This window comes from Pseudophryne corroboree, chromosome 8 (assembly GCF_028390025.1).
Source record: "Pseudophryne corroboree isolate aPseCor3 chromosome 8, aPseCor3.hap2, whole genome shotgun sequence".
NCBI classification, from domain to species: domain Eukaryota; kingdom Metazoa; phylum Chordata; class Amphibia; order Anura; family Myobatrachidae; genus Pseudophryne; species Pseudophryne corroboree.
In genome coordinates, this window is record NC_086451.1 from 55401747 (window position 1) to 55427877 (window position 26131).

A 26131-nucleotide genomic window follows, 5' to 3' on the forward strand; every position below is an offset into this window, starting at 1 on the left:
GGGGTTGACATAATTACTTCATAACCGATACGTGGCTTGCGTTGCGTGAACAATAACGCACAAATGGACAATCGGATCGAAATTTGGATTGTACCTCCAGTGTTTAGACTTTAATAAGCTACAAACATGGTCCTCTTTTTACCATATCTGCTATCAGGTAACGCCAAGAACCATGGATTAATATTCACTTACATTAAGACGTCTCAAATTTACATCTCTATATATTTACAAAATTTTTAACACTCATTTATATTTACAACTGTGAAAATCAGGAACTCCCATGTGAAGAACGGGTAGAAGAGCTAGTTATTAATATACAGTACTGTATTCCTTACACTACTGTATCAACTGTTTAAAAAGACCAATGTGCACATATATGTTCCAGAGTTGGTACTAGTTTCTTCTACAGCTCCGTCAGACTCCCACACTCGCTCCAATGTTCTGCAGAGCGGGAGATTGTGGATTGCATTTGCATACCTCCCAACTGTCCCGATTTTCGCGGGACAGTCCCGTCTTTTTTGGGACTGTCCCGCTGTCCCACCCACGGGCCGCAGTGTACCGCGGTGGGGGGCAGTTGGGAGGCTCCTGCACTCGCTGCTCTGCTAAGGAGAGCATTCGGTGAATAGACGCTGTGTGCATGCGTCTATTCAGTGGAGACAGGAGTGTCACGTCTAGCAAAGTTTGAGGATCCGGCAGCTGAGACTTGCCCGAGGAGGTAGATGTTAGGGTCTCCTGCCCTGTGCTGCCACGTCGTCATGGCAACCGGGAGACAAGTGCTAGTGGAGTAACCTGAGCGCAGCTGATACTCCGGTTCGGGTCTTTTGCTGTGCAGTGGTTATAGGCTCTGTGCACGGCAGGGGATCCGGTGCTGGTTTTTGTGCTCACAGTCTGTGAGGTCTGAGTGGGGCGTGGACAGCACCTGCTTTATAAGGCCTCTTTTCAGGGTAAGCAGATGCTGCTGAATCTTTGTTGGTTAGTCAGTTCATGAAAGTTAGCCAGTACTGTGTAGCTTTGTATTTGTTTGTTGCTTACTGCAAATAGGCCTGGGGATTTGGTATTACACTCTGCCAATCCAGACCTAGCAGTAAGACTGGAGTCAGTCGTTTAGCTTGCTGGGGTTCTGTTACTACTCTGTGAACTTAGCAAGTTTGCGGCTGTATTCTAAGACTTGCCTGTCTAATCCTGTCTCACTGTGCTAGGTGTCAGGGGTCAGTTTAGTGGCAGTAAGCTAAAACCTGTGCACTGCAAGTGAGAATTAGGATTGTGGAGATTCTCCTTGTGTCTATCATTCCATCTCTGACCAAGGAGTTTACTGCCACACCCGTTGGTAACCCTTTAGGGTTTTGCTGTTGCCCTTAGCAACAGCATTTCGGGTTCTCTACGTATTAAAACACAACATCTTGCTTTTCCATCTGAGCAGTTCTAATACAAGGGAGATACCCAGTTCCTTAGCCTCTGGGCTTCTCTGTTCACTTTGTGTGTATTTTGTTACCCTATCACCTTCTGTGTACATTATGTCATATTCCCCAGTTTGTCTGTGAGTCCATCTGTTTTGCATAACAGTTCAAACACCAGTACTTTCCTGCAGGCACTGGTGTGCATAACATATTCAGCAGCCTAATACTCCTGTTGAAATTTTGTGGGAATATGGAGCATACCCCTCAAAATACGTTGCAACAGGTGGTCGATCAGGTGCAGGTCCTGACTCGACAATTTAATGATTTGTCCATTAAAATGCACACCTCCCAGGCTGCTGGCGGAGCTCCTGCAGCAGCAGCACCTGCAGGGGTTAAGGAGCCGAAAGTAAATCTCCCGGATCGTTTTTCTGGAGATCGCTCGCAGTTCTTTTGTTTCAAGGAGAGCTGCAAGCTATACTTCCGGCTTAGGCCTCAGTCTTCTGGGTCGGAGATTCAGCGGGTGGGCATAGTGATTTCCTTGCTACAAGGAGACCCACAGGTCTGGGCATATGGGTTGCAGCCTGACTGTCCGTCGCTTAAAAGTGTTGATGCTTTTTTTACGGCACTGGGCATGTTGTATGATGACCCTGACAAGACGGCCTCAGCCGAGGCTCAGATTTCGATCCTTAAGCAAGGGCGAAGGCCAGTTGAGGTTTACTGTACGGAGTTTCGGAGGTTGGCCCATGATACCCAGTGGAATGACCCAGCCCTGAGACACCAGTACCGAAGAGGTCTTTCTAACCAGATAAAGGACCAACTGGTACAATATCCCTTGCCTGATAACTTGGATCAGCTCATGCAGTTATCCATCCGGGTGGATAGACGGCTGAGAGAGCGTAGGCTTGAAAGGGAGACTGAGATTTCCTTCCTTCCCAAGGGAACCTCAGACTCTGAGGAATTTTCTGAGGAGCCTATGCAGATTGGGGCTACCCGCCTCTCCTCGCGTGAGAAGACGCGGAGGAGACAGCAGGGGTTGTGTTTGTACTGTGGGAATAAAGGTCATGTGGTAGTATCATGCCCAGAAAAGCCGGAAAACTTCAGGGCCTGAGGGTGATGGGAAATATCCTGTCAGGCCAGAAGTCAGAATTTCCCAAGAAGACTTTTATCATTCCGGTGACCTTGAAGATCCTCGGTCAAACTGTCAAGACTGAGGCCTTTGTGGACAGTGGGGCCGACGGGGTTTTTATGGACCGCCAATTCGCCCTGAAACACTCTGTTCCCTTAGTACCCTTGGCATCGGAAATTGAGATTTGTGGGTTAAACGGGGAACCATTATCCCAAGGTGAAATTACCTCTTGCACTAGCCAGATTTCTTTGTTTATTGGAGCCACACACTCTGAAAAATTGTCCTTTTATGTGACTGTTTGTACTTTTGCCCCATTGGTGTTGGGGTTACCCTGGTTAAGGGCCCACAATCCTCAATTTGACTGGGTCTCTGGGGAGATTCTTAGTTGGGGTACTGATTGTTTCAGGAGTTGCTTGAGCCTTCCAGTCAGGCTCTCGCAGCTAAGTTTGCCAGGATTGCCAGGGTGTTATGCAGATTTTGCGGACGTGTTCTCCAAAAAAGTTGCAGAGGTACTACCTCCCCATCGCCCCTATGACTGTGCCATTGATTTGTTGCCAAATGCTAAGCTTCCCAAGAGCAGGTTGTACTCCCTGTCACGTCCTGAGACTCAGGCTATGGCAGAGTACATTCAGGAGAACTTGGCTAAGGGATTTATCAGACCTTCACAGTCTCCAGTTGGGTCGGGGTTCTTCTTCGTGGGTAAAAAGGACGGTTCGTTGCGACCCTGCATCGACTTCAGGGAATTGAACCGTATCACGATTAAAAACTCATACCCACTGCCTCTCATTTCGGTCTTGTTTGACCAGCTTCGTACTGCCACCATTTTTTCTAAGATTGACCTACGCGGTGCGTACAATCTAATCCGAATAAGAGAGGGGGATGAATGGAAGACTGCCTTTAATACCCACTCAGGGCATTATGAATATTTGGTGATGCCTTTTGGGCTCTGTAATGCCCCGGCAGTCTTCCAGGATTTCATGAATGATGTGCTCAGGGAATATTTGGATAGATTCTTAGTTGTATACTTAGATGACATCCTAATCTTCTCCCATTCCCTGGAGGAACATCGGAAGCATGTACGCTTAGTCCTCCAGAAACTCAGAGACCACCGGCTTGGGGCGAAGCTGGAGAAGTGCGAATTTGAAGTTCAGCAAATCGCATTTCTAGGATATATTATCTCCCCAGAAGGTTTCCAAATGGAGGGTTCCAAGGTACAGGCAGTCCTGGATTGGGTGCAGCCCACTAGTTTGAAGGCGCTTCAGCGTTTCCTGGGCTTTGCAAATTTTTATAGACGATTTATCGCTGGATTTTCGTCTATAGTGGCGCCCTTGGTGGCACTCACTAAGAAAGGGGCGGATGTTGCTCACTGGTCTTGTGAGGCTAAAGCGGCTTTTGCCCGTCTCAAAAGGGCATTTGTTTCGGCCAAGGTGCTGCGACACCCAGATCCAGAGCGTCCTTTTGTGGTGGAGGTGGATGCCTCTGAGATGGGTATTGGGGCAGTGCTTTCTCAGATGGGAGTGTCTGATAATCGCCTTCATCCCTGTGCTTACTTTTCCCGGAAATTTTCGCCTGCCGAGATGAATTATGACGTGGGTAACCGGGAATTGTTGGCTATTAAGGATGCACTCGAGGAGTGGAGACACTGGCTTGAGGGGGCTAAGTTTGTGGTCTCAATTCTCACTGACCATAAGAATCTGGCATATTTAGAGTCAGCGAAGCGTCTCAATGCCAGGCAGGCACGATGGGCTTTGTTTTTTGCTCGCTTTAATTTTTTGATAACATATCGCCCTGGGTCAAAAAACATCAAGGCTGATGCGCTCTCGCGGAGTTTTGCTCCAATCCAGGAGACCACCGAGGAGCCGTTGCCCATTGTTTCCCCATCATGTATTAAAGTGGGCATTACCCAGGACCTCTTATCATTAGTCCTTAGAGCACAGGAGCAGGCTCCTCCAGACCTTCCGGTAGGTCTTTTGTTTGTGCCTCCTAGGTTAAGACAGCGAGTGTTCCTGGAATTCCATGCCAAGAAGTCGGCAGGTCACCCGGGTATTGCCAGAACTCGGGAGTTGCTATCTAGGGCGGTGTGGTGGCCCTCGGTGGCTAAGGATGTGGATCAGTGGGTTCGGGCATGTGACATCTGTGCCCGAAATAAGACTCCTAGAGGGGTTCCTGTTGGCCCATTACATCCACTCTCTATCCCATCTAAGCCATGGACCCACATTTCTATGGATTTTGTGGTGGACTTGCCCAAATCCTCGGGGATGACAGCCATCTGGGTTGTCGTTGACAGGTTTTCGAAGATGGCGCACTTCGTTCCACTGGTTGGGCTGCCATCAGCCAGACGCCTGTCTGAATTATTTATGCTGCATGTTGTGCGTCTCCACGGGTTGCCACTTGATGTGGTCTCTGACCGCGGATCCCAGTTTGTGGCCAAATTCTGGAGGGCATTTTGTTCCGATCTCCAGATTTCTGTCAGCTTGTCGTCAGGCTACCATCCGCAGTCTAATGGGCAGACTGAAAGGGTGAACCAGTCCTTGGAGCAGTTCCTCAGGTGTTATGTCTCCAAGTGTCAGACTGACTGGGTTGCTCATCTGTCCATGGCGGAGTTTGCCTATAACAACGCGGCTCACTCTGCTACAGGGATCTCTCCCTTCCTTTGTGTGTATGGGCATCATCCTAAGGCCAATTCTTTTGACCCCCTGGACTCCACGCCTGGTGGTTCCTCTGTGGTTTCGGTCCTTAGAGGTATTTGGCGGAAAGTGAAGAAAGCCCTTGTGTCTGTGTCATTAGTGACCAAAAGGGTTTTTGATAAGCGGAAAAGACCCTGCAGCTTCAAATTAGGAGACTTCGTCTGGTTGTCTACCAAGAATTTGAAGTTGAGACAGTCATCTCATAAGTTAGGGCCCCGGTTCATCGGCCCTTATAAGATCACCAGGGTTATCAATCCGGTGGCATTTCAGTTAGATCTGCCCCGTTCTTTGGGTATCAATAAAACATTCCATTGTTCCCTTTTAAAACGGGCGATTAGTAATCCTTCTTCCAGTGGAAGACCTTCCCCTCTTCTGATACGTGGCCAGAGGGAGTTTGTTGTTGAAAGGATTCTTGACTCCAAGGTGGTTCGGGGTCGGCTGTCATTTTTGGTGCACTGGAAGGGGTATGGCCCGGAGGAGCGGTCGTGGGTGCGCAGTTGTGATCTTCATGCCCCCAGACTGATACGCTCTTTCTTCTCGCAGTTCCCCGATAAACCCGGTGGTAGGGGTTCTTTGACCCCTCGTCAGAGGGGGGGTACTGTTAGGGTCTCCTGCCCTGTGCTGCCACGTCGTCATGGCAACCGGGAGACAAGTGCTAGTGGAGTAACCTGAGCGCAGCTGATACTCCGGTTCGGGTCTTTTGCTGTGCAGTGGTTATAGGCTCTGTGCACGGCAGGGGATCCGGTGCTGGTTTTTGTGCTCACGGTCTGTGAGGTCTGAGTGGGGCGTGGACAGCACCTGCTTTATAAGGCCTCTTTTCAGGGTAAGCAGATGCTGCTGAATCTTTGTTGGTTAGTCAGTTCATGAAAGTTAGCCAGTACTGTGTAGCTTTGTATTTGTTTGTTGCTTACTGCAAATAGGCCTGGGGATTTGGTATTACACTCTGCCAATCCAGACCTAGCAGTAAGACTGGAGTCAGTCGTTTAGCTTGCTGGGGTTCTGTTACTACTCTGTGAACTTAGCAAGTTTGCGGCTGTATTCTAAGACTTGCCTGTCTAATCCTGTCTCACTGTGCTAGGTGTCAGGGGTCAGTTTAGTGGCAGTAAGCTAAAACCTGTGCACTGCAAGTGAGAATTAGGATTGTGGAGATTCTCCTTGTGTCTATCATTCCATCTCTGACCAAGGAGTTTACTGCCACACCCGTTGGTAACCCTTTAGGGTTTTGCTGTTGCCCTTAGCAACAGCATTTCGGGTTCTCTACGTATTAAAACACAACATCTTGCTTTTCCATCTGAGCAGTTCTAATACAAGGGAGATACCCAGTTCCTTAGCCTCTGGGCTTCTCTGTTCACTTTGTGTGTATTTTGTTACCCTATCACCTTCTGTGTACATTATGTCATATCCCCCAGTTTGTCTGTGAGTCCATCTGTTTTGCATAACAGTTCAAACACCAGTACTTTCCTGCAGGCACTGGTGTGCATAACAGTAGATGGCTGTGGGTGAACAAGATGAGGGGGTTGGATATAGTTCATTCGCATGGGACACGGAGCAATGAAGAACGTACGCAGGGTTGAAAGTCAATTAATAGTATTTATTATGTACAGGGCTGAGGTAGAGAACTGTGGCTGGAGCACGATGGTTAAAGAATGTAGTTGCAGATAAAGAACTGCAGGTTGTGGCTTGAAAGACGAGGTTGTGAATAATGAACTGCGGAACTGTGGATTGTGGTTAAAAGACGTGGCTGGAAACAAGGACTGTGGACTGTGGTTTGGAGGAAGAGGCTGAAGATAACAATCTGCAGGTTGTGGTCGGTGGTACAAAGACGTGGGTGGTGAAGTAGATCTGTGGAGTGTGGCTTGAAAAACGAGACAGAAGACCGGGGCTGACTGTGCCCAAAGAGTCTTACTGGACCGGGTTTTCCAGGAGCGCTTCCACAGGCAGTAGCAGGTTAGGAATGGCAGGACTGCAGCAGCAACAGAGAACCGACCAAGCAGGAGCAGGAGTAACCAGAATACGACAAGGATCCTGGGAGCAGAGGCTAAAGCACCTACAACAGGGTTGTAACTTGAAGCACTGGCATCCCTGTCCTAAACCAGCCCCCTTTTATAGGGGGAGCTTCCCCTGGATTGGCTGAAAGAAACAGGAAACAGGAACTATGCTTAAAACTTGGTCTCCAACATGGTGGTGCCCAGTAATGCAGACCTTTCTGCAAAGCCACATTGCTCACTGCCCCTGGTCTCCTAGCAACGGCTCAGCAAGAGCGGCCTGTTGTAGCGGCATCCCGCCACCACGAGCGGACCCCCTCACCGCCGCCACTGCTGCCCACGGATCGGCGCAGCAGCCCACCTCCGCCGCTGCCTGAACACCGCCAGAGAAGCCAGCCCCGCGGCCCCAGCGTACCGGTAAGACTCCGGACGCACACAAGGAGGAGAGCACACACTCACAGAGCACTGGGAATGCCCCCTCACTGACGAAAACAGGGGCGTGGCTCGCGATCGTGGGTCCTCCCGTGAAGCCACACACCCTTTTCATAGGCCACACCCTCTTTTTTGGGAGCGCACGTGGCTTCACCGCGCGTGTGTCCCTCTTTCATGAAGAGAAAAGTTGGGAGGTATGCATTTGGAAACCCCCTCTAGACAGCCACCGGTACTTTACTAGTGCATGCAGCCAGCCAGCCAGCCAGCCAGCGGTACTTTACTAGTGCAGGCAGCCAGCGGTACTTTATTAGTTCAGGCAGCTAGGAGCCAGCGGTACTTTACTAGTGCAGGCAGCCAGCAGTACTTTATTAGAGCAGGCAGCCACTGGTACTTTATTAGTGCAGGCAGCCAGAGGTACTTTATTAGTGCAGGCAGCCACATGTACTTTATTATTGCGACCATTATGGCCAGCTTTTAATAGGTCTGTGTGCTACCCGTGCACACCTTGGGGATGGTGTGAGTGGGTATCTGTGGGCAAATGATATATCTGAATGTTTTCACATGCAAAGTTTGTCTTTATTGCGTCACAGTGCTCAAAAACTAACAGAGTGTTTGTAACATTATCACATACTCTGTTAGTTTTTGAGCCCTGTGATTCAATAAAGACAAACTTTGCATGTGAAAACAGTCAGGTATATAATTTGCTCACAGATACCCACTCACACCATCCCCAAGGTGTGCACGGGTAGCACACAGACCTATTATAAGCTAGCACGCACCGGACCCGGACAGCCCATTGTCACCAGCAGCTCCTGCAACAACAGGTCAGAATAGCAGGGTTGCGCAGAACACTCAACCCTTAAGACCATTATGACCAGCTAATCATGGTTGAAATTGCCATTTTGCTTATGTGAATATTTTACACCGCTTGTCGAATGCCCTTTATACTACGGTGAACATTGCACAGTGATAGCCAAGTTCATTGGACCCTCAGCTGTAAGTTTAAGGTATGGATTCTAGAATCCACATGAGCAGATCATTGCAACATAAGAGCTCAGATGCTGGGAAACATGGGTCCAGAGATAGTTCTACAAGGCGGTGCTTTGCATGGGACTGCATACAGTACTATTAGTTTATGTCCATTTATTTTATGTTTTTCTCCATTTAATTTTGTGTAACACAGTATAATTTAGGCATGACGGTGCATCATTTATACCGCTTTCAGATCGCAATGAGTCCTTCCCGGGTGGGACTCGGCACTGGACCCTACACACCGTCATCCCGATCCGGCAATATGCCGGGTCGGGTTTGCATCTGGGGGTGGGGACAAAACCGGGTGCGGAGGCATCATCTCTGCGCCGCCTCTCCCTATGCAGTGAACGGGTACCGGGTCGCATCGACCCGGGTAACCCGTTCACACTGCGCCTGACCCGGTAATAACACGGGAATAACCCTTCTTATAACCCGGGTTGAATTACCGGGTCAGTCGACCCAGGATTTCTGGAGTGACCATTTCACACCGCACAGCGACCCACGTCTACCTGCCAATATAACGGGTCGATACCGGGTTATTTGTGCGGTGTGAAAGGTGTATTAGTTTACTGCTCCAATAAATGTGGGCATTAGGCTCACAATTCACATCAGAGGTTATATTTACTAAAAGTAGATTTTGGTCAATGTTGATCGATTTATTATTATTATTATTATTATTATTATTATTATTTTTTACGATGTTGGGTCGATTTTTTTTTATTTTGTGTTTCAGGGTCTAAATCATACATTTACTAACATATGATTTTTTTTACATCCTTTTAAAAAAATTCAGAAACCATCTGTTAGTAAATGCGGTACTTAGCGGTATATTTACTACAAATCTGGGTCCTTTTTTTTATTTTTATGTTTGATTGATGTTTGGTCGATTTGTATTTTAGGGCTCCAGGTAAACACAAAGCCTAGGGCCCTTAAACCCAACTCTATCCTCCCCCTCCTCACAATGTGATGATTTACAGCCGGGGATATAAAGGAATTGCAATGACTAAAGTCATTTCTCACTGTCCTTCCTTAGAATAATAGTAATATTATGAAACAACCAGTCAAATGCAGCAAATCAGTCAGACCTCATTAACATGTGACACCACCAAAATGGCGCCGAACGTCGTATATCAATGTCAACCAACTTTATTGCTCCGAACATGTCGCCGATCTGTGATGCTGACATTGGGCGGGGCTATTGAGCTAATGGCGTCGCGAAGGCCTAAGTCCCCTCCGCTAGCGAAGCCGCGGCTTCCGCGGTCTCAGTCTGTTTTACTCCGCACTCTGTGTACCCTCTGACCGTCTGCAGCGCCACCGTTACCCGGGACCGCTTCCCCGTCACCCCACTCCGTCCGCGGCTCCTCCGGCGTGGAGGTTCAGGAGCCAGGCCTCGGGCTCAGGTAAAACGCGCGGCCGGGCCCGTCACACAGAGTTAGGCGCCCTGTATCGTTCTTCTGTAGGCGCACTCCGATCCCTACCTCAGTAGGGCCAAAGTTAAGGTAACAAAATGGTGCCTGAAATAGTTTTTTTTTTTTTGTATTGGTTAGTGTAATGGTTCAGGTGCCATAGGCAGCACTATAGGCAGCAGTGGGGTTATATAATTGCAGCTGATCAGGCAGTGTTTAAGCTTTGACATTAGACTCTGTCAGAATAAACCATTTATTTCTATGTGTTTACATGTGCAGTATGTGTGATTATTGTAGCTCAGCACATTGCACACTAAAGTGTTTTAGGATTATTATTTTAGCTTATTATGTCCAATTTTAATTCATTTTATTCCACCAGCATAGGGTCAAATCATTGTCAATAAAACTGGAATTATATCATGCAGTTACCTATTACGGTAGATGCTAGATTCAAGTGGCCTAAGGGACCTTTTATGTCACGGGGAGGAGGTAGGCTAGCGGGATAGTTCCTATACTATCCACGCCACCAACTATTACATTTAGTAATCAGGTGGCGAGCCTGAAGCGTGGCGAGCGTACTTTTTGGATACCCTGTTTTGCTGTAGCTCCTCCCCCTGGTGACGTGTCTCCTCCCCTAGTGACGTCAGAAGGTCCCTTCTCCCACTCCGATTTAGAACCAACCTTTACATTACGGGCCGAGTGCAAGCAGAATGCAATTGTATTGTTAATATGGTGCCACAAGGGTTCTGCAGCGCCTAATAAAGTACATAAATGAGCTAGACAGGAAAAACAATGACTCGGTACAAGGCAATGTAGGACAAGTACATGGTATATAAACATTGCTGCATCAGGGGACAGGAGAGCTGAAATACTCCTCAGGGTGGCAGTAGCTGAGGGTCGAATGAAGTTGTAGGGACTATGGAGTAGAAAATAGTCTGAAAAGGATAAGCACATGAGGGAAAAGGGCCCTGCTCGTGAGAGCTTACATTCTAAAGGGGAGGAGGCAGACAGGGGTGACACAGATATGGTAGACAGTGAGCGGGGGGTTAGGGCTATTTCACACTTTTCCCGTGCATGTTTTTTTTGAGTATTGCTGCATATGGGGACTTTCACACAGCCTGACCCGGCTGCCGGGTTGCAGCCGGAATTATTGGCTGAAAGGTCCGGCGGCCGGGCCGTCTTTGTAGGCAGAGAACCATGTGTGTTAATGGGAGCTTTCACACACACACAATTTTTTTTTTCTTTTAGCCGCTGCTGCGCACAGCATTACACATGGCTCAAAGCCGTTGTGTGTGTGTGTGTGTGTGTGTGTGTGTGTGTGTGTGAAAGACCCTGCCGGATGGCAAAAAGCCGGACAAAGTTTGTCCGGCTTTTTGTAAACCGGGAAGTATGAAACAGCCCTTAGGATGAGAGACGGCTGGGTTTGGTGAAGAAGTGGGTCTTGAGAGCCCGTTTTGAAGTTTTGTAGAGCGGTGGAGAGTCCAGTAGTGAGAAGTAGAGAATTCCAGAGGTAGGGCACACCGTGGGCAAAATCCTAATCTATCCTGCCATTCGTAATGGGGATTTCAGTCTGTAGCGATGTGCCGCCGCACATGTCAGCCATTTACAGCTGACACCAAAAGTTTTTCCCCCTCACCTCAATGGGGTGCAAATGAAATTTTGCAACGTCAGCAGGTGCGGTGGGTGTAGCGTTCTGGAGCGGCACATTGCATTCATTTTGTAAAATCAAGTGTGTGTCCCCCCCCCCAAAAAAAAATGCTTTGTTACAGAATGTCATGGTTGTTGATTTTGGACTGCTAGCTCTTTTTGCATTTTTATTTTCTTTTGACATATTAATTTTCAAGCGTTATGATAAATATTTGCAGCATTTTGTTACAGATCATAGGTCATGCAAACTGGTCTATGTCGCACCTCGGTATGCTTTAATAAAGTCATGCGTCCTGGTCTCCGCCATACCAGTTGTCCTTTTCCATTCTTGCGCTGGGGCAGTGGATTGCTGCTGGGTGACCGTCACAAAGCAGTACCTTCAGGCTCTTTATTTTTCCCTTTATTACAAATTACAGTTGGAAATGTGCTGCCAAATGGGCTGTATGTGATTTAAATTTTTTTTTTGCCTTCATAGGGTCGTCTTAGGATCAAGGATAAATGAAATTCCAGGACTGTTTGAAAAGGATCTTCCTCTCAAATCAGCACTTCACGTTCTCTTCCCATCATCCGTGATATACAGGGTTGTGTGGATTTTGACGTCTACATTTATTTTGCCTATCAAGTGAGAATAAGAGATCCTTTCATAGTACGGTCTGGAGTAACAAACTGGACATACAGGATGGCATCTGTGCCAGTATATTGCTTGTGCCGCCTACCGTATGATGTGACACGCTTTATGATAGAATGTGACGTCTGTCAAGATTGGTTCCATGGCAGGTAATCGATCACATAATATATAACGATGAGGTTCTAATGATCATCTTGTCTGTCTGCTCATTCTTCCACGTGATGATTCTAAACCTAAATGAAATGCTGTATAGTCAGCTTTGCATTCACGTCAGTAGAGTGATTACTGCATGATAAATAAATACGCAAACGAGAGGATGTAAAGCAGATTGTTCATCACTCCTAACAGGGCTGGATTAAGCGCTCGGGGCACTTAAAACAGGGGGGCCCCGATGGAAGGTGGAGAATGTAGATTAAATTGTGCATACCTCCCAACATGTCCAGGAGGGACAAAATGCTCTCTACCTGGACTTCCCACTTAATATATGATTGGTGTGACCTGTGTAGACCTATTTAATTGATAAGAAAGATACTTCAACACAGGTGATTGCAAATTAAGAAGGAAATCCAGGTAGAGAGCATTTTTTTTTTATACCTCCCTGGATAGGTCACGGTGGGAGGTATAGAATGTGTATATTAAATTTAAACCAATGGTGTGTATTAGTTTTAACTACTAGTGTAATAATGCCTGGGTACTGTTTATAGTTTCACCTAACTGAAAGACAACTATTTTATAAACTTTACTTGTAGTGGAGCATAGACAACTTAACCTTAAAATACACAAAAAAAAAAAAATAATTTACCTTGTCACATGCAAGAATAGCAGCAACCTCTGTACTACTTACACACTGGGACAAGACTCAGGAGGACTCCCTGTGTGTGTCTGTATCTTTAGGCCCAAATGGCTTATACAAGAAAATATAACCAGGCGCTAATAAATCATCACCATATCCTGGTGATCAAAATACTAATGTTGAAAATTGTATACAAATGTAACTATAGATTAATATATACTTAAGCTGCAGGAGAGAGCTTGACTTGGGGTAAAACAAGTCAAAAAGAACCGGCACCTAGAAATCTCCGGTAACAATAGGACACTGAGCAAATCCCCTCTTGCGCTATAAATGATACGGTATGGCTCAAAGTTCAATAAAAACAAAACGATAATTTCATAAATTCTATATTTTTTTAATACATAAAAAAAAAAAAAAGTATATATAGATATATAGATATATATATATATATATAGATATATATATATATAGATATATATATATATATATATATAGATATATAGATATATATATATATATATATATATAGATATATATATATAGATATATATAGATATATTTTACAAATAAACTAATCGACCGGTCAATAAAATCACTAACAATATATTTTCATATATAGAGGAGGTGGATCTAGGTAAACTCTGTGCACAGAGAAGTATAATTTTTAAAAATAAAACTCAGTCCAAATATTGAAAAAAATCAAATACCAGCTGTGATTTGAGCCCAAAATAACATATTTGTAAGTTGCTTTGTACTGGAATTCCTCAATATGCTGCCACTCAGCAAAGAGAGATGATATTGTGCAGAATAACCGCTCCACACTGGAGCCTTACGTGTGGCTTGCACCTGTTGTTACAGCACAGGAGAGTTCAATGACAGACGAGGCGGTCTCGGGCTGCTGGAACGGCGTCTGCACTGGCGCCTGCTGTACTGAATATTTACCCGACTTCCAAGCTCTATGAGTCCACACCTCCAAGTGCCGTCTGCAGACACCACAGTCACGGTTTTCTCCTCCCGATCTCCGTTTGCCCGCGGACGATACCGCTGGATGATAGAATAATTAAGGGTGCAAAAAAGGCTGGTACAAGGGTCCAATAGTTTGCTTCTGACGTGTTTCGCTCCTCTTACGGGGGCTTCATCCAGTGTGGAGCGGTTATTCTGTACAATATCATCTCTCTTTGCTGAGTGGCAGCATATTGAGGAATTCCAGTACAAAGCAACTTACAAAGATGTTATTTTGGGCTCAAATCACAGCTGGTATTTGATTTTTTTCCAATATTTGGACTGAGTTTTATTTTTAAAAATTATACTTCTCTGTGCACAGAGTTTACCTAGATCCACCTCCTCTATATATGAAAATATATTGTTAGTGATTTTATTGACCGGTTGATTAGTTGATTTGTAAAATAAATATATATATTTATATTTTATGTATTAAAAAATATAGAATTTATGAAATTATAATTTTGTTTTTATTGAACTTTGAGCCATACCATATCATTTATAGCGCAAGAGGGGATTTGTTCAGTGTCCAAATGGCTTATACCCCTTTTCCACTAGCTAGCACGGGTTGCAGACAGGAGCCTGATACGGCTGCGACCAGTGCAAGAGCCCCCTTCTACACTGCGCTCACCAACCCGGCATATTGCCGGGTTGGTGAAGCTGCTAGTTACGCAGCAGGGGTGGCGCTGGGAGATCACATGATCTCCCAGCACCGCCCTTTCCATATGCGACACGTCTCCTGTTTACACTACAACCCTACCCGCATTATTCCCGTGTCCTACCCGGGTAGGATTCACGGGTCCCTTGATCCGAGTTTTTGCGGGGGGACCCTTTTCCACTAGCAAAAAGCACGGGTAAATGCGCGTCCCTGTGCATTTACCTGTGTTTTTTGAGCTAGTGGAAAATGGGTATTAGTTGCATAACAGTTTACACAGGATTCAGACACCCAGGCGGGGATTAGGAGAAGCTGGGATCCCTGTGTCACTTACAGCTCTATCCACCCTCCTATCTCTCTTCTGGTCAGAAAACTCCATAGGTAGCTCATGAAACATGATACTCCTGTGTCTCTGCCTGCACTGCATACTGTCCTGCTCACATTCTGGCTGCTGGTTCTGCTGCTGCTTAAGAGGGAAAGCTAGTGATGTCAGTGTGCTCTGGCCGGGGGGCCCCATGTTAAAGGAACAGTATGCCCTGCATGTCCCCCTTAATCTGGCTATGACTCCTAATTACATCAAGTTGGGGATCTCTGTAATATCCACAAGTGGAGTGTTTTTTATATAAAAGTATCTCGGCTGACACTCTCTCCATATGTGAGTTACTACATTGTACTGTCTGGACCATCATCCAGAAGATATAACTGTAATCGTAAGCTTGGACAAGTGACCATTTCTTTGCAAATGTTTCCCATAATTCAATAATCAAGCTTGTTCGAAACGGTAATCTATTAAATGATTATTATTACCAGTTATTTATATAGTGCACACATATTCTGCAATGCTTTATAGAGAATATTTTGCCCATTCACATCAGTCCCTGCCCCAGTGGAGCTTACACTCTATATTCCCTATCACATGTACACACACACACACATTCACACTAGGGTTAATTTTGTTGGAAGCCAATTAACCTGCCAGTATATTTTTGGGATTGTGGGATGAAACCGGAGAACCCGGAGAGTATACAAACGCTTCACAGTTAGGGCCATGGTGGGAATCAAACCCATGACTTCAGTGCTGTGAGGCATTAATGCTAACCATTACACCATCCGTACTGCCCGTACAAGAATATTTAGCCAGTCTCGCGCAGGGGCTACAGCGGGTCCTCACCAGGAGGGACCCGTACGCCTCACCCGCGATTCTGCTGCACAGTGAACCCGGGCAACCCCCCCCCTAGCGGGGGTTAAATACAGTACAACTTACCAGCCCGTCAAATTGTTGTTACAACGTAACAGTAATGTCAGCACCTGCGGCTGTGCGTGCCAGAACGGAGCAACACTTGAATTGCTTTGTCGGGCGACAGCTATTGGTCGCCATTGTGCAAAACACTTGCATTTCCCCCATAGAGGTGAGGAGCAGCGTTAGCCTTTTATTATATAGGATATTGCAGTGGTTCCCAAACTACTTTGAATTACAGTGCCCTCGCGTATCAGCAGTTGTTTCACTGCACCCCTAGGATAAATGTTTAGTAATACATTTGGAAACAAATATGAATTAAATTGTGCCTACCTGTCTTACTTAGGTTCAGTTATGATTGGTGTGTCTGTCTGTCCACATGTCTTATGATTGGCAGCCACTAACACTGGTTTCTCTAGCATCCATAAGGGATATTGGGGACAGACTAGTACGATGGGGTACAGACTGGTCCTAAGGAGCCAGTGCACTTTAAATTTCTTCAACTGGGTGTGCTGGCTCCTCCCCTCTGTGCCTCCTCCACAGGTCAGTTTAGAAAAAGTGCCCTCAGTAGAGGACGCACATCTCTGCAGCTCCGGAGAGTTTTCTTCAATTTCTTTTAAACTTTTATTTCTTTTGGTATGCTGTTTGGGGAACGGCATACCTGAGCTGTGGGAGTTGGGGCGGTCACCGGCCTCTTGAGGTGCAGAGCCACTTCCCCGCTGCAGGACCACCGTCCTGAGGGGCTGTTTGTTCAGCGGAGCATGGCGCCTTGGCTGCCGCAGCACGCCGCACACCCCTTACGCTGCCTGAAGGTGATCATCGGTGGGGAGTACACACTGGGGACCCCGCTAGGGGTGTCCCCCGGTTCACTGTGCGGCAGAAGCTCTGGTGAGGTGTACGGGTCCCTCCTGGGGGGGACCCGCTGTAGCCCCTGCGTGAGACTGGCTAAATGTTCTTGTACCAAGCGTTTATGTGAGGCTACAAACACTTAGGGAGACATGGCCAGTATAAATATTACACAGTAGCTCTGGCGCCATTATGGGGGGCGGAGCTACATCAGAGTGGGCTCTGTGGCATTTTGGCGCCTTCCTCTGCATAAGCAGCAGCCTCATACAGCTCCTTCATAACGGTCACACGCTGGATCACTGGTACCGGGTGTAGAGGGGGAGAGCCACTATATTGTGCACAAATATCATTCCTCTGAGGGAATTTTCATAACAGTCTCACTGTTGGTTATGTATATGTAAAATGCTGACAGCCTCACTGGGGCTGTGCAGCGTTGGGTGCGCTGGTGTCCTGTCTCATGTGTTTCCTCTCACATGCAATAGGGCAGGCTTGTATTGTATTTCAGGCTGTGTTGTATGTGTATTATACCTGGTTTTTCTTCTTCACAATGGTAAAACAGAAGTTATGCAGTGTATGTAATGCTAGATTCTCCCCTATCTCACCTGGCTCATTATCATGTGAGCAGTGTAGTCTGTCATCACAAAATGCTGATAACCATGTGGGGGAGAGTCGAGCCCTCCTGGCTGGGGGCTATCAAAACTATGATGTCTGATATGTCAGCTCAGTGGCAAATCTAGCTTCTAAACATCACCCACCCCCCCTCCCCCCGCCTGTCTACTTCGGGTGCACAAACACGTGCTTGACCTACACTACTGTCAGATACTGATGATGATGATATATAGGATGATATGGATCCCATAAGTGGGGACTCCACCCCTACACAGGGTATTGAACCCCTCATATTGACAATTCGGGATGTGTTCAAGCTCCCCCTGGAGGATGCTAATAATCAGCAGTCATTTTTCCTCCCACAAGACAAAAAGACAGTCACATTTCCTGACTCCAAGGAATTGGATGATTTATTTAAAATAACCTGGATAAATCCAGATAAAAAATATCAGGTGTCCAAGCGGTTTTTGCATACCTTCCCATTTGCCCCTGAAGGCAGGAAAGTCTGGGAAGAATCTCCAGCAGTAGACGTCTCAGTCTCTCTCCTTTCTAAAAAGGCGGTACTTCCTGCTCTGGGCTCCTTTACGGTAAAGGCCTCTGCAGATGGGAAAATTGAGACCACTCTGAAATCTATCTACAATGCTGCAGGTGTAGCTCAAAGACTGGTCATTGCAGGTTGCTGGATGCCGCATGCAATTTATTCCTGGGCTACTCAAATTCAGGAAGGTCTCTCGGGTGATATGACCTTAGTTACTACTGTAACTTTCCTAAAACACCTTCAGGACATGTCAAGAGTGCTCTGTGACTCCCTTAAAGAGATTGGCAATATTAATGCTAGGACCACGGCTATGGCTGTGTCTGCGCGCAGAGCCATATGGTTGCATCAGTGGATTGCTGATACTGACTCCAAACGTAATGTGGAATCTCTTCCCTTCACAGGCGAATGGTTTTTTGGAGGTGAATTGGACGCATGGATTTCCACAGCTACTGCTGGGAAATCTGCGTTTCTCCCTTCGGGGGCTCCGCCTGCTAGACGTACCTACCCGGGACCATCTACTCAGTCCTTTCGGTCCTCTAGATTTCGATCTAGGGCCAGGGGGAACTCCAATGCAGCTAGAGGCTCCAGAGGTAAACCTAAGAAACCAGCCATTGCCAGACCTCAGGAGCAGAGCACCAGTTCTGCTTCTGCAAAGACTTCAGCATGGCGGTACCCGAGGTGATCTCGTGGTGGGAGCTCAGTTAGGTCCGTACAGCCACATCTGGGACTGTTCCTGCCAAGATGCTTGGGTGTGAGGGACCTTATCTATCAGGGTTACAAGCTGGAGTTCGACAGTGCTCATCCCTAATGATTTTTCAAATCAGGCTTACCAGCTTTGGAAAATATGCATGGTACGCTATTACTGGCCGTTAACAAGTTGGTCCAATCCCAGGTTATTGTTCCAGTAACCCTACAACAACGAGGACAGGGTTACTACTCTAGTCTGTTCGTAGTACCAATACCAGATTCAGAATGGGTCTCAGACCAGTCTGAAGTCCTTGAACCCTTACCTGAAGGTTTTCAAATTCAAGATGGAATCTTTGAGAGAGCAGTGATCGCAGGCCTGGAACAACAGGAATTCCTAGTGTCCCTGGATGTCAAGGACGCTTACCTCCATATCCCAATTTGGCCTCATCAGGCCTATCTGAGATTCGCCCTACTGAACGATCACTACCAGTTTCAGGCATTACCCTTCGGCCTGTCTACAGCTCCGACGGTGTTCACGAAGGTGATGGCGGAAATTATGTTTAAGCTCAGGGTCCAGGGGGTCAACGTAATTCCATACCTGAACCATCTCCTGATAAAAGCGAGTTCCAGGGAGCGTCTATTGCTCCATATAGATCGCACTTTCCAACTTCTGTCTCACCACGGGTGAATCCTCAATCTGCAGAAGTCCCACCTTGATCAGTCTCAGCGGCTCCTGTTTCTGGGGATGCTCCTGGATACTGTAGCACAGAAAGTGTTCCTCCCAGAGGAAAAAGTGAGAACACTTCAAGAAATGGTTTGCATGGTGCTCTGACCTGCTCGTGTATCCATTCATCTTTGCATAAAATTGTTGGGAAAGATGGTGGCCTCGTACGAGGCGATACAGTTCGGAAGGTTTCATGCCAATTGGATATCCTGAACAAGTGGTACGGTTCCCATCTTCACATGCACCGGATGATTCGGCTGTCACCCCTGGCCAGGATTTCACTCCTGTGGTGGCTACAGTCTTCAAACCTGCAGGAAGGTCAACGCTTTGGGATTCAGTATTGGATCCACCTCACGACGGATGCGAGTCTGAGAGGATGGGGAGCTGTCACCCAGGGGGCGCAGTTCCAGGGCAGGTGGTCTGCCCAAGTGGCCCACCTTCCGATCAACATCCTGGAGCTTCGGGCCATCTACAATGCTATGATTCAGGCCTCCCCTCTACTCCGGGATCGGGCGATCCAGGTTCAGTCGATCAACGCCACGGCTGTGACGTACATCAATCGACAAGGAGGGACAAAAAGCAGAGCCTGCATGCAAGAAGTGTCAAGAATACTCTTCTGGGCAGAAAGAAATGCAAGAGCTCTTCATTCCGTGGGTGGACAACTGGGAAGCGGACTTCCTCAGTCGCCACGATCTCCACCCAGGGGAGTGGGGATTATACCCTCAGGTGTTTCAACAGATCAATAGGTGGGGCTGCCCACAGATCGACATGATGGCCTCTCTCCTCAACAAGAAGCTTTGTTGCTATTGCTCACGGACCAGAGACCCTCAGACGAGCGCAGTGGATGCGCTGACAATGCCTTGGCCTTACAAGGTGGTTTACCTATTTCCTCCGATTCCGTTGATCCCCATTGTACTAAAGAGGATCGGGCATCAAGGAGTGCAGGCAATCTTGATTGCCCCCGAAGAGCGTGGTGCATGGCTCTTTTGGACATGTCCGTAGAGGACCCTTGGCCTCTGCTGCTAAAGAGATCATCAGCAAGGACCGTTCGTCTACCCGGACTTACGGCGGCTTCGTTTGACTGAATGGAAGTTGAGCGGAACATCCTAGCTCACAAAGGGCTTTCCAAAAAGGTCATTGCCACTATGGTGCAAGCCAGAAAGCGTTTTAATGTCACAGGTTATCATCCTATCTGGCGGAGATGTCTCTTGGTGCGAGGAACGCACATATCCATCTGCGGAATTCCACTTGGGGAGATTCCTTCATTTCCTGCAGACTGGAGTGGATGAAGGTTTACGTCCTTGGATCCATTAAGGTCCAGATTTCAGCTCTTTCAGTCTTCTTCCAGAAGAAGTTGGCTCTCCTGCCAGAAATTCAGACCTTCTTGCAAGGGGTGCTTCACATACAACCTCCGTTTGTGCCGCCTTGGGATTTGGATGTGGTGTTACGCTTTCTGCAGTCCCCCTGGTTTGACTGTGATGTTACAGGCCCTGGCTTCTGCTAGACGTGTCTCAGAATTAGGGGCCTTATCATGTACAAGTCCCTACTTGGTCTTTTATGAGAACAGAGCGGAGCTCAGGACTAGACAGCAGTTCCTGCCGAAGGTGGTATCCGCGTTTCACTTGAATCAACTTACTGAGATTCCATCCAGTCCTGACACTTCTGCCCCTCCGGAGGCATTGGATGAAGTGCGAGCCTTGAAAATCTATGTCAAGAGCACTGCTCGGATCAGAAAGATTGATTCCTTGGTCGTGCTATATGATGCGCAGAAAAAAGGTTGCCCTGCTTCAAAGCAGTCTGTTGCTTGTTGGATTCGACTTACTATCCAACAGGCCTATGTGTCGGCAGCCTTAACTGTTCCACAGTCTCTGAAGGCCCTCACTACGAGATCGGTGGGTTCTTCCTGGGCGGCTGCCCGTGGAGTCTCTGCCCTCCAACTGTGCCGAGCTGCTACCTGGTCGGCAAAGAATACCTTTGTGAAGTTCTACAAATTTGATACCTTGGCCAAAGAGGATACCCAGTTTGGGCTGGCGGTGCTACAGATGTCCCCGCACGTTCCCGCCCGTTCTGGAAGCTTTGGGACATCCCCATCATACTAATCTGTCCCCAATATCCCTTATGGATGCTAGAGAAAATAGGATTTTAAATACCTATCGGTAAATCCTTTTCTCGTAGTCCATAAGGGATATTGGGCGCCCGCCTCAGTGCGTAGACTTTCTGCAGGTCCTCTGTTGGTGTTACCTGTTCAGCTGTTGCTGTTTATGTTGCCAGCTGTTGCTGATCCGGTTATGTTTTGGTGTGTAAATCTCACCACACTTATTGTTATGTTCCTTCTCTCAAGTATGTCATTCTCCTTCGGGCACTTTTTTTTTTTTTTTTACCTATAACTGACCTGTGGGAGTAGGCATAGAGGGGAGGAGCCAGCACACCCAGTTGAAGAAATTTTAAAGTGCACTGGCTCCTTTGGACCTGTCTATACCCCATCGTACCAATCTGTCTATAATATCCCTTCTGGACTACGAGAAAAGGATTTACCCGTAGGTATTTGAATCCTATTTTTGCCTACTACTTGGACCATAAATTATTTGATTTGGTCCTGGAACGCCATGCTGAGGCACACAAGAGCCTTACACCACCCCAGGGTGCCTAGGCACTTAGTTTGGGAACCACTGATATTTCTCTTACGTCCTAGAGGATGCTGGGGACTCCAAAAGGACCATGGGGTATAGACGGGATCTGCAGGAGACATGGGCACACTGTAAGACTTTGGATGTGAACTGGCTCCTCCCTCTATGCCCCTCCTCCAGACCTCAGTTAGATTCTGTGCCCAGAGAGACTGGACACACACTAGGGGAGCTCTACTGAGTTTCTCTGAAAATACTTTGTTAGGTTTTTTATTTTCAGGGAGACCTGCTGGCTACAGGCTTCCTGCTTCATGGGAGTGAGGGGAGAGAAGTCAGACCTACTTCTTCTGAGTTAAAGGCTCTGCTTCTTAGGCTACTGGACACCATTAGCTCCAGAGGGTTCGATCACTTGGTGCGCCTAGCTGCTTGTTCCCGGTGCCACGCCGTTATCCCCCTCACAGAAGCCAGAAGAAAGAAGCCAGGTGAGTATATAGAAGAAAGAAGACTTCAGTGAAGGCAGAAGACTTCAGTAACGAGGTGCAGCGCAGCGATCGCGCTGCGCCCCATGCTCCCACACATACTTCCAACGGCACTCACAGGGTGCAGGGCGCAGGGGGGGCGCCCTGGGCAGCATGTTACTGAGGCTATAAGACTGTCAGAAAGTCATATTATAAGTGCCTAGGCACTAAATATTAACCCCCGCCAGTATAATTATTTGAAATTGAGCGGGTCTACAGCGCACCGGGAGGGGGCGTGGCTTAGCCCTCGCAGCTTACTAGCGCCATTTTCTCTCTTCACAGACATTGCAGTGACGCTGGCCCGGACCTCCAGTAATTTGGTGCTAGTTAAACAGCGCAGACATCCTATATTATTTGTCAGTATTATATGGGCGCTGGGGGTGTGTGCTGGTATAGTCCCTCTGTGTTTTCTGTAACAGGCTTCCCTGTGGGTCGGTCCCCTATAGCCAGTGTGAGTGTGTCGGTACGGTGTGTCGACATGTCTGAGTGCTCCTCCCCGGAGGAAGTTACTGGGGGCGCAGAGAAGGATTTGGGAGGGACTCTGTCGGCACCGCCGACTGCTGATTTGGGTGAATATGTTGAGTACATTGAATGCACATGTGGCGTTATTGTCTAAAAGGCTGGATAACTCTGACTCTCAGACACAAACGTGGAGAAAATCCATGGAGGACGCCTTGTCCCAGGTACAGGTCCCCTCAGGGTCACAAAAGCGTTCATTTACCCAAATAGCTGATTCGGATACCGACACGGACTCTGACTCCAGTGTCGACTATAGTGAGGCCAGTTTACATCCAAAATTGGTTGAGTATTCAGTACATGATTGTGGCTATTAAAGTTGTTTTACATATTTCTGAAGTACCTGCGGTTCCTGATACAAGGGTTTGTTTGTATAAGGGAAAGAAGCCTGAGGTGACGTTTCCCCCTTCTCATGAACTGAACGCTCTTTGTGAAAAAGCTTGGGAATCTCCTGATAAAAGGTGGCAGGTTCCCAAGAGAAATTTTATGGCATATCCTTTCCCCTCTGACGACAGGGAAAAGTGGAAGTCATCTCCCAATGTGGACAAGGCTCTGTCCCGGCTGTCCAAGAACGTGGCACTTCCGTCTCCCGACACTGTTGCCCTCAAGGATCCTGCGGATCGTAAGCAGGAAACGACATTAAAGGCCATTTATGTCACTACGGGTGCACTCCTCAGACCCGCCGTGGCGTCGGCTTGGGTGAGTAGTGCTATTGCTAAGTGGGCTGATAATTTGGCATCTGACATGGATACCCTGGATAGGGATAACATTCTGTTGACTCTCTGTTTTATCAGGGACGCTGCAGCTTACCTAAAGGATGCGGCGAGGGATATTGGCCTCTTGGGTTCAAGGGCCAGGAGAGCGCTGTGGATTCATCAATGGAATGCTGATGCCGACTCCAAGAAAGCTATGGAAGCTCTCCCTTATAAAGGTAGTGTCTTGTTTGGTGACGGCCTCGCTGACCTGGTGTCTACCGCTACAGCGGGTAAGTCATCTTTTCTTCCTTATGTTCCAGCACAACAGAAAAAGGCACCCCATCATCAGATGCAGTCCTTTCGGCCTAATAAATACAAAAAAGGAAGAGGCTCGTCCTTCCTTGCTTCAAAAGGTAGAGGAAGGGGAAAAAGTCGCCTGCTGTGTCAGGCTCCCAGGACCAAAAGTCCTCCCTGGCCTCTGCCAAGTCCACCGCATGACGCTGGGGCTCTCCTACGGGAGTCCGTGCCGGTGGGGGCGCGTCTCCGACTCTTCAGTCAGGCCTGGTTTCACTCGAACCTAGATCCTTGGGTGTTAGACATAGTGTCCCAAGGGTACAAAATGGAGTTTCAGGAGGTGCCCCCCCACCGATTTTTTCAAATCAGCCTTGCCAGTTTCTATCCCAGAAAGGGAAGTAGTGAGTGCTGCGATACAAAAGCTTTGTCTCCAGAGTGTCATTGTCCCGGTACCCCCGTCCCAACGGGAAGAAAGGTTTTATTCGAGCCTCTGTCGTGCCAGAGCCGGACGGCTCGGCACGACAAATCCCTCAACCTAAAATCCCTCAATCTGTATTTGAAAACTTTCAAGTTCAAGATGGAATCTCTTCGAGCTGTGATCTCCAGTCTAGAAGGGGGGTATTTTATGGCGTCAGTCGACATAAAAGATGCCTACTTACCCGTCCCGATATATCCTCCACATCAGGCTTTCCTGAGATTTGCAGTGCAGGATTGTCATTACCAATTTCAGTCGTTGCCGTTTGGGCTTTCCACGGCCCCGAGGGTCTTCACCAAAGTGATAGCGGAAATGATGGTACTCCTACGCAAGCAGGGTGTCACAATTATCCCGTACTTGGACGATCTCCTGATAAAGGCGAGATCGAAGGAGCAGTTGCTAAGAATTATGGAACTCTCCCTGACTGTTCTGCAACATCATGGTTGGATTCTAAATTTGCCAAAGTCTCAGTTGATTCCGACAACTCGACTGCCTTTCTTGGGCATGATCCTGGACACGGAACTGCAGAGAGTGTTTCTTCCGGCGGAAAAAGCTCTGGAAATCCAATGTATGGTCAAGGAGATTCTGAAACCGGCAAGAGTGTCGATTCATCAATGCACTCGAGTGCTAGGGAAGATGGTTGCGGCTTACGAAGCCATTCCGTTTGGCAGGTTTCATGCCCGGGTGTTTCAGTGGGACCTGCTGGACAGATGCGCCGGGTCTCACCTGCACATGCATCAGAAAATAAGTCTATCTTCCAGGACCAGAATTTCTTTCCTGCGGTGGCTGCAAAGTTCTCACCTTCTAGAGGGATGCAGGTTTGGGATCCAGGATTGGGTCCTGCTGACCACGGATGCAAGTCTCCGAGGCTGGGGAGTAGTCCCACAAGGAAGAAGATTCCAGAGAAAATGGTCAAGCCAGGAAACTTGTCTCCACATAAACGTTCTGGAGTTAAGAGCCATTTACAACGGCCTTTTGCAAGCTGAACACCTTCTTCGAGGTCTACCTGTCCTGATTCAGTCGGACAACGTAACAGCGGTGGCGTACGTAAACCACCAGGGCGGAACAAAGAGCAGAGCGGCGATGGCGGAGGCCACAAGAGTTCTCCGCTGGGCAGAAAAACACGTGAGCGCTCTGTCAGCAGTCTTCCTTCTGGGCGTGGACAACTGGGAAGCAGACTTCCTCAGCAGACATGATCTCCATCCAGGAGAGTGGGCTCTTCATCAAGAGGTATTTGCAGAAGTGACAAGGTGTTGGGGAATTCCTCAAATAGACATGATGGCGTCTCACCTCAACAAGAAGCTTCTGAGGTATTCCAGGTCAAGGGACCCCCAAGCCAGTGCAGTGGACGCCCTGGTAACTCCGTGGGTGTTTCAGTCGGTATAAGTGTTCCCTCCACTTCCTCTCATTCCAAAAGTGTTGAGGATCATAAGACGAACAAGGGTTCCAGCAGTACTCGTCGTTCCAGATTGGCCACGGAGGGCCTGGTATCCGGCTCTTCAGGAATTGCTCATAGAAGATCCTTGGCCACTTCCTCTCAGAGAGGACCTGTTACTGCAGGGGCCATGCGTATTTCAG

General features: G+C 47.7%; 1 protein-coding gene across 5 annotated transcripts in view; it reads left to right on the forward strand.

Annotated features, from left to right (window-relative positions):
- The first annotated feature begins 9814 nt into the window (after positions 1–9814).
- PHF8 (PHD finger protein 8) overlaps positions 9815–26131 on the forward strand; it is a 111940-nt gene continuing 95623 nt past the window's right edge. For 4 of the 5 annotated variants that reach the window (XR_010182956.1, XR_010182957.1, XM_063936406.1 and 1 more), the window contains exons 1-2: positions 9815–10158; positions 12188–12489. Coding sequence is in view for 3 of the 5 variants with exons in the window: in XM_063936406.1 (XP_063792476.1) it covers positions 12392–12489 (98 nt within the window). In the remaining 2 variants the exon portion in view is untranslated. The remainder of the gene's footprint in view (positions 10159–12187; positions 12490–26131) is intronic. The other variant, XM_063936407.1, reaches the window with a different exon arrangement.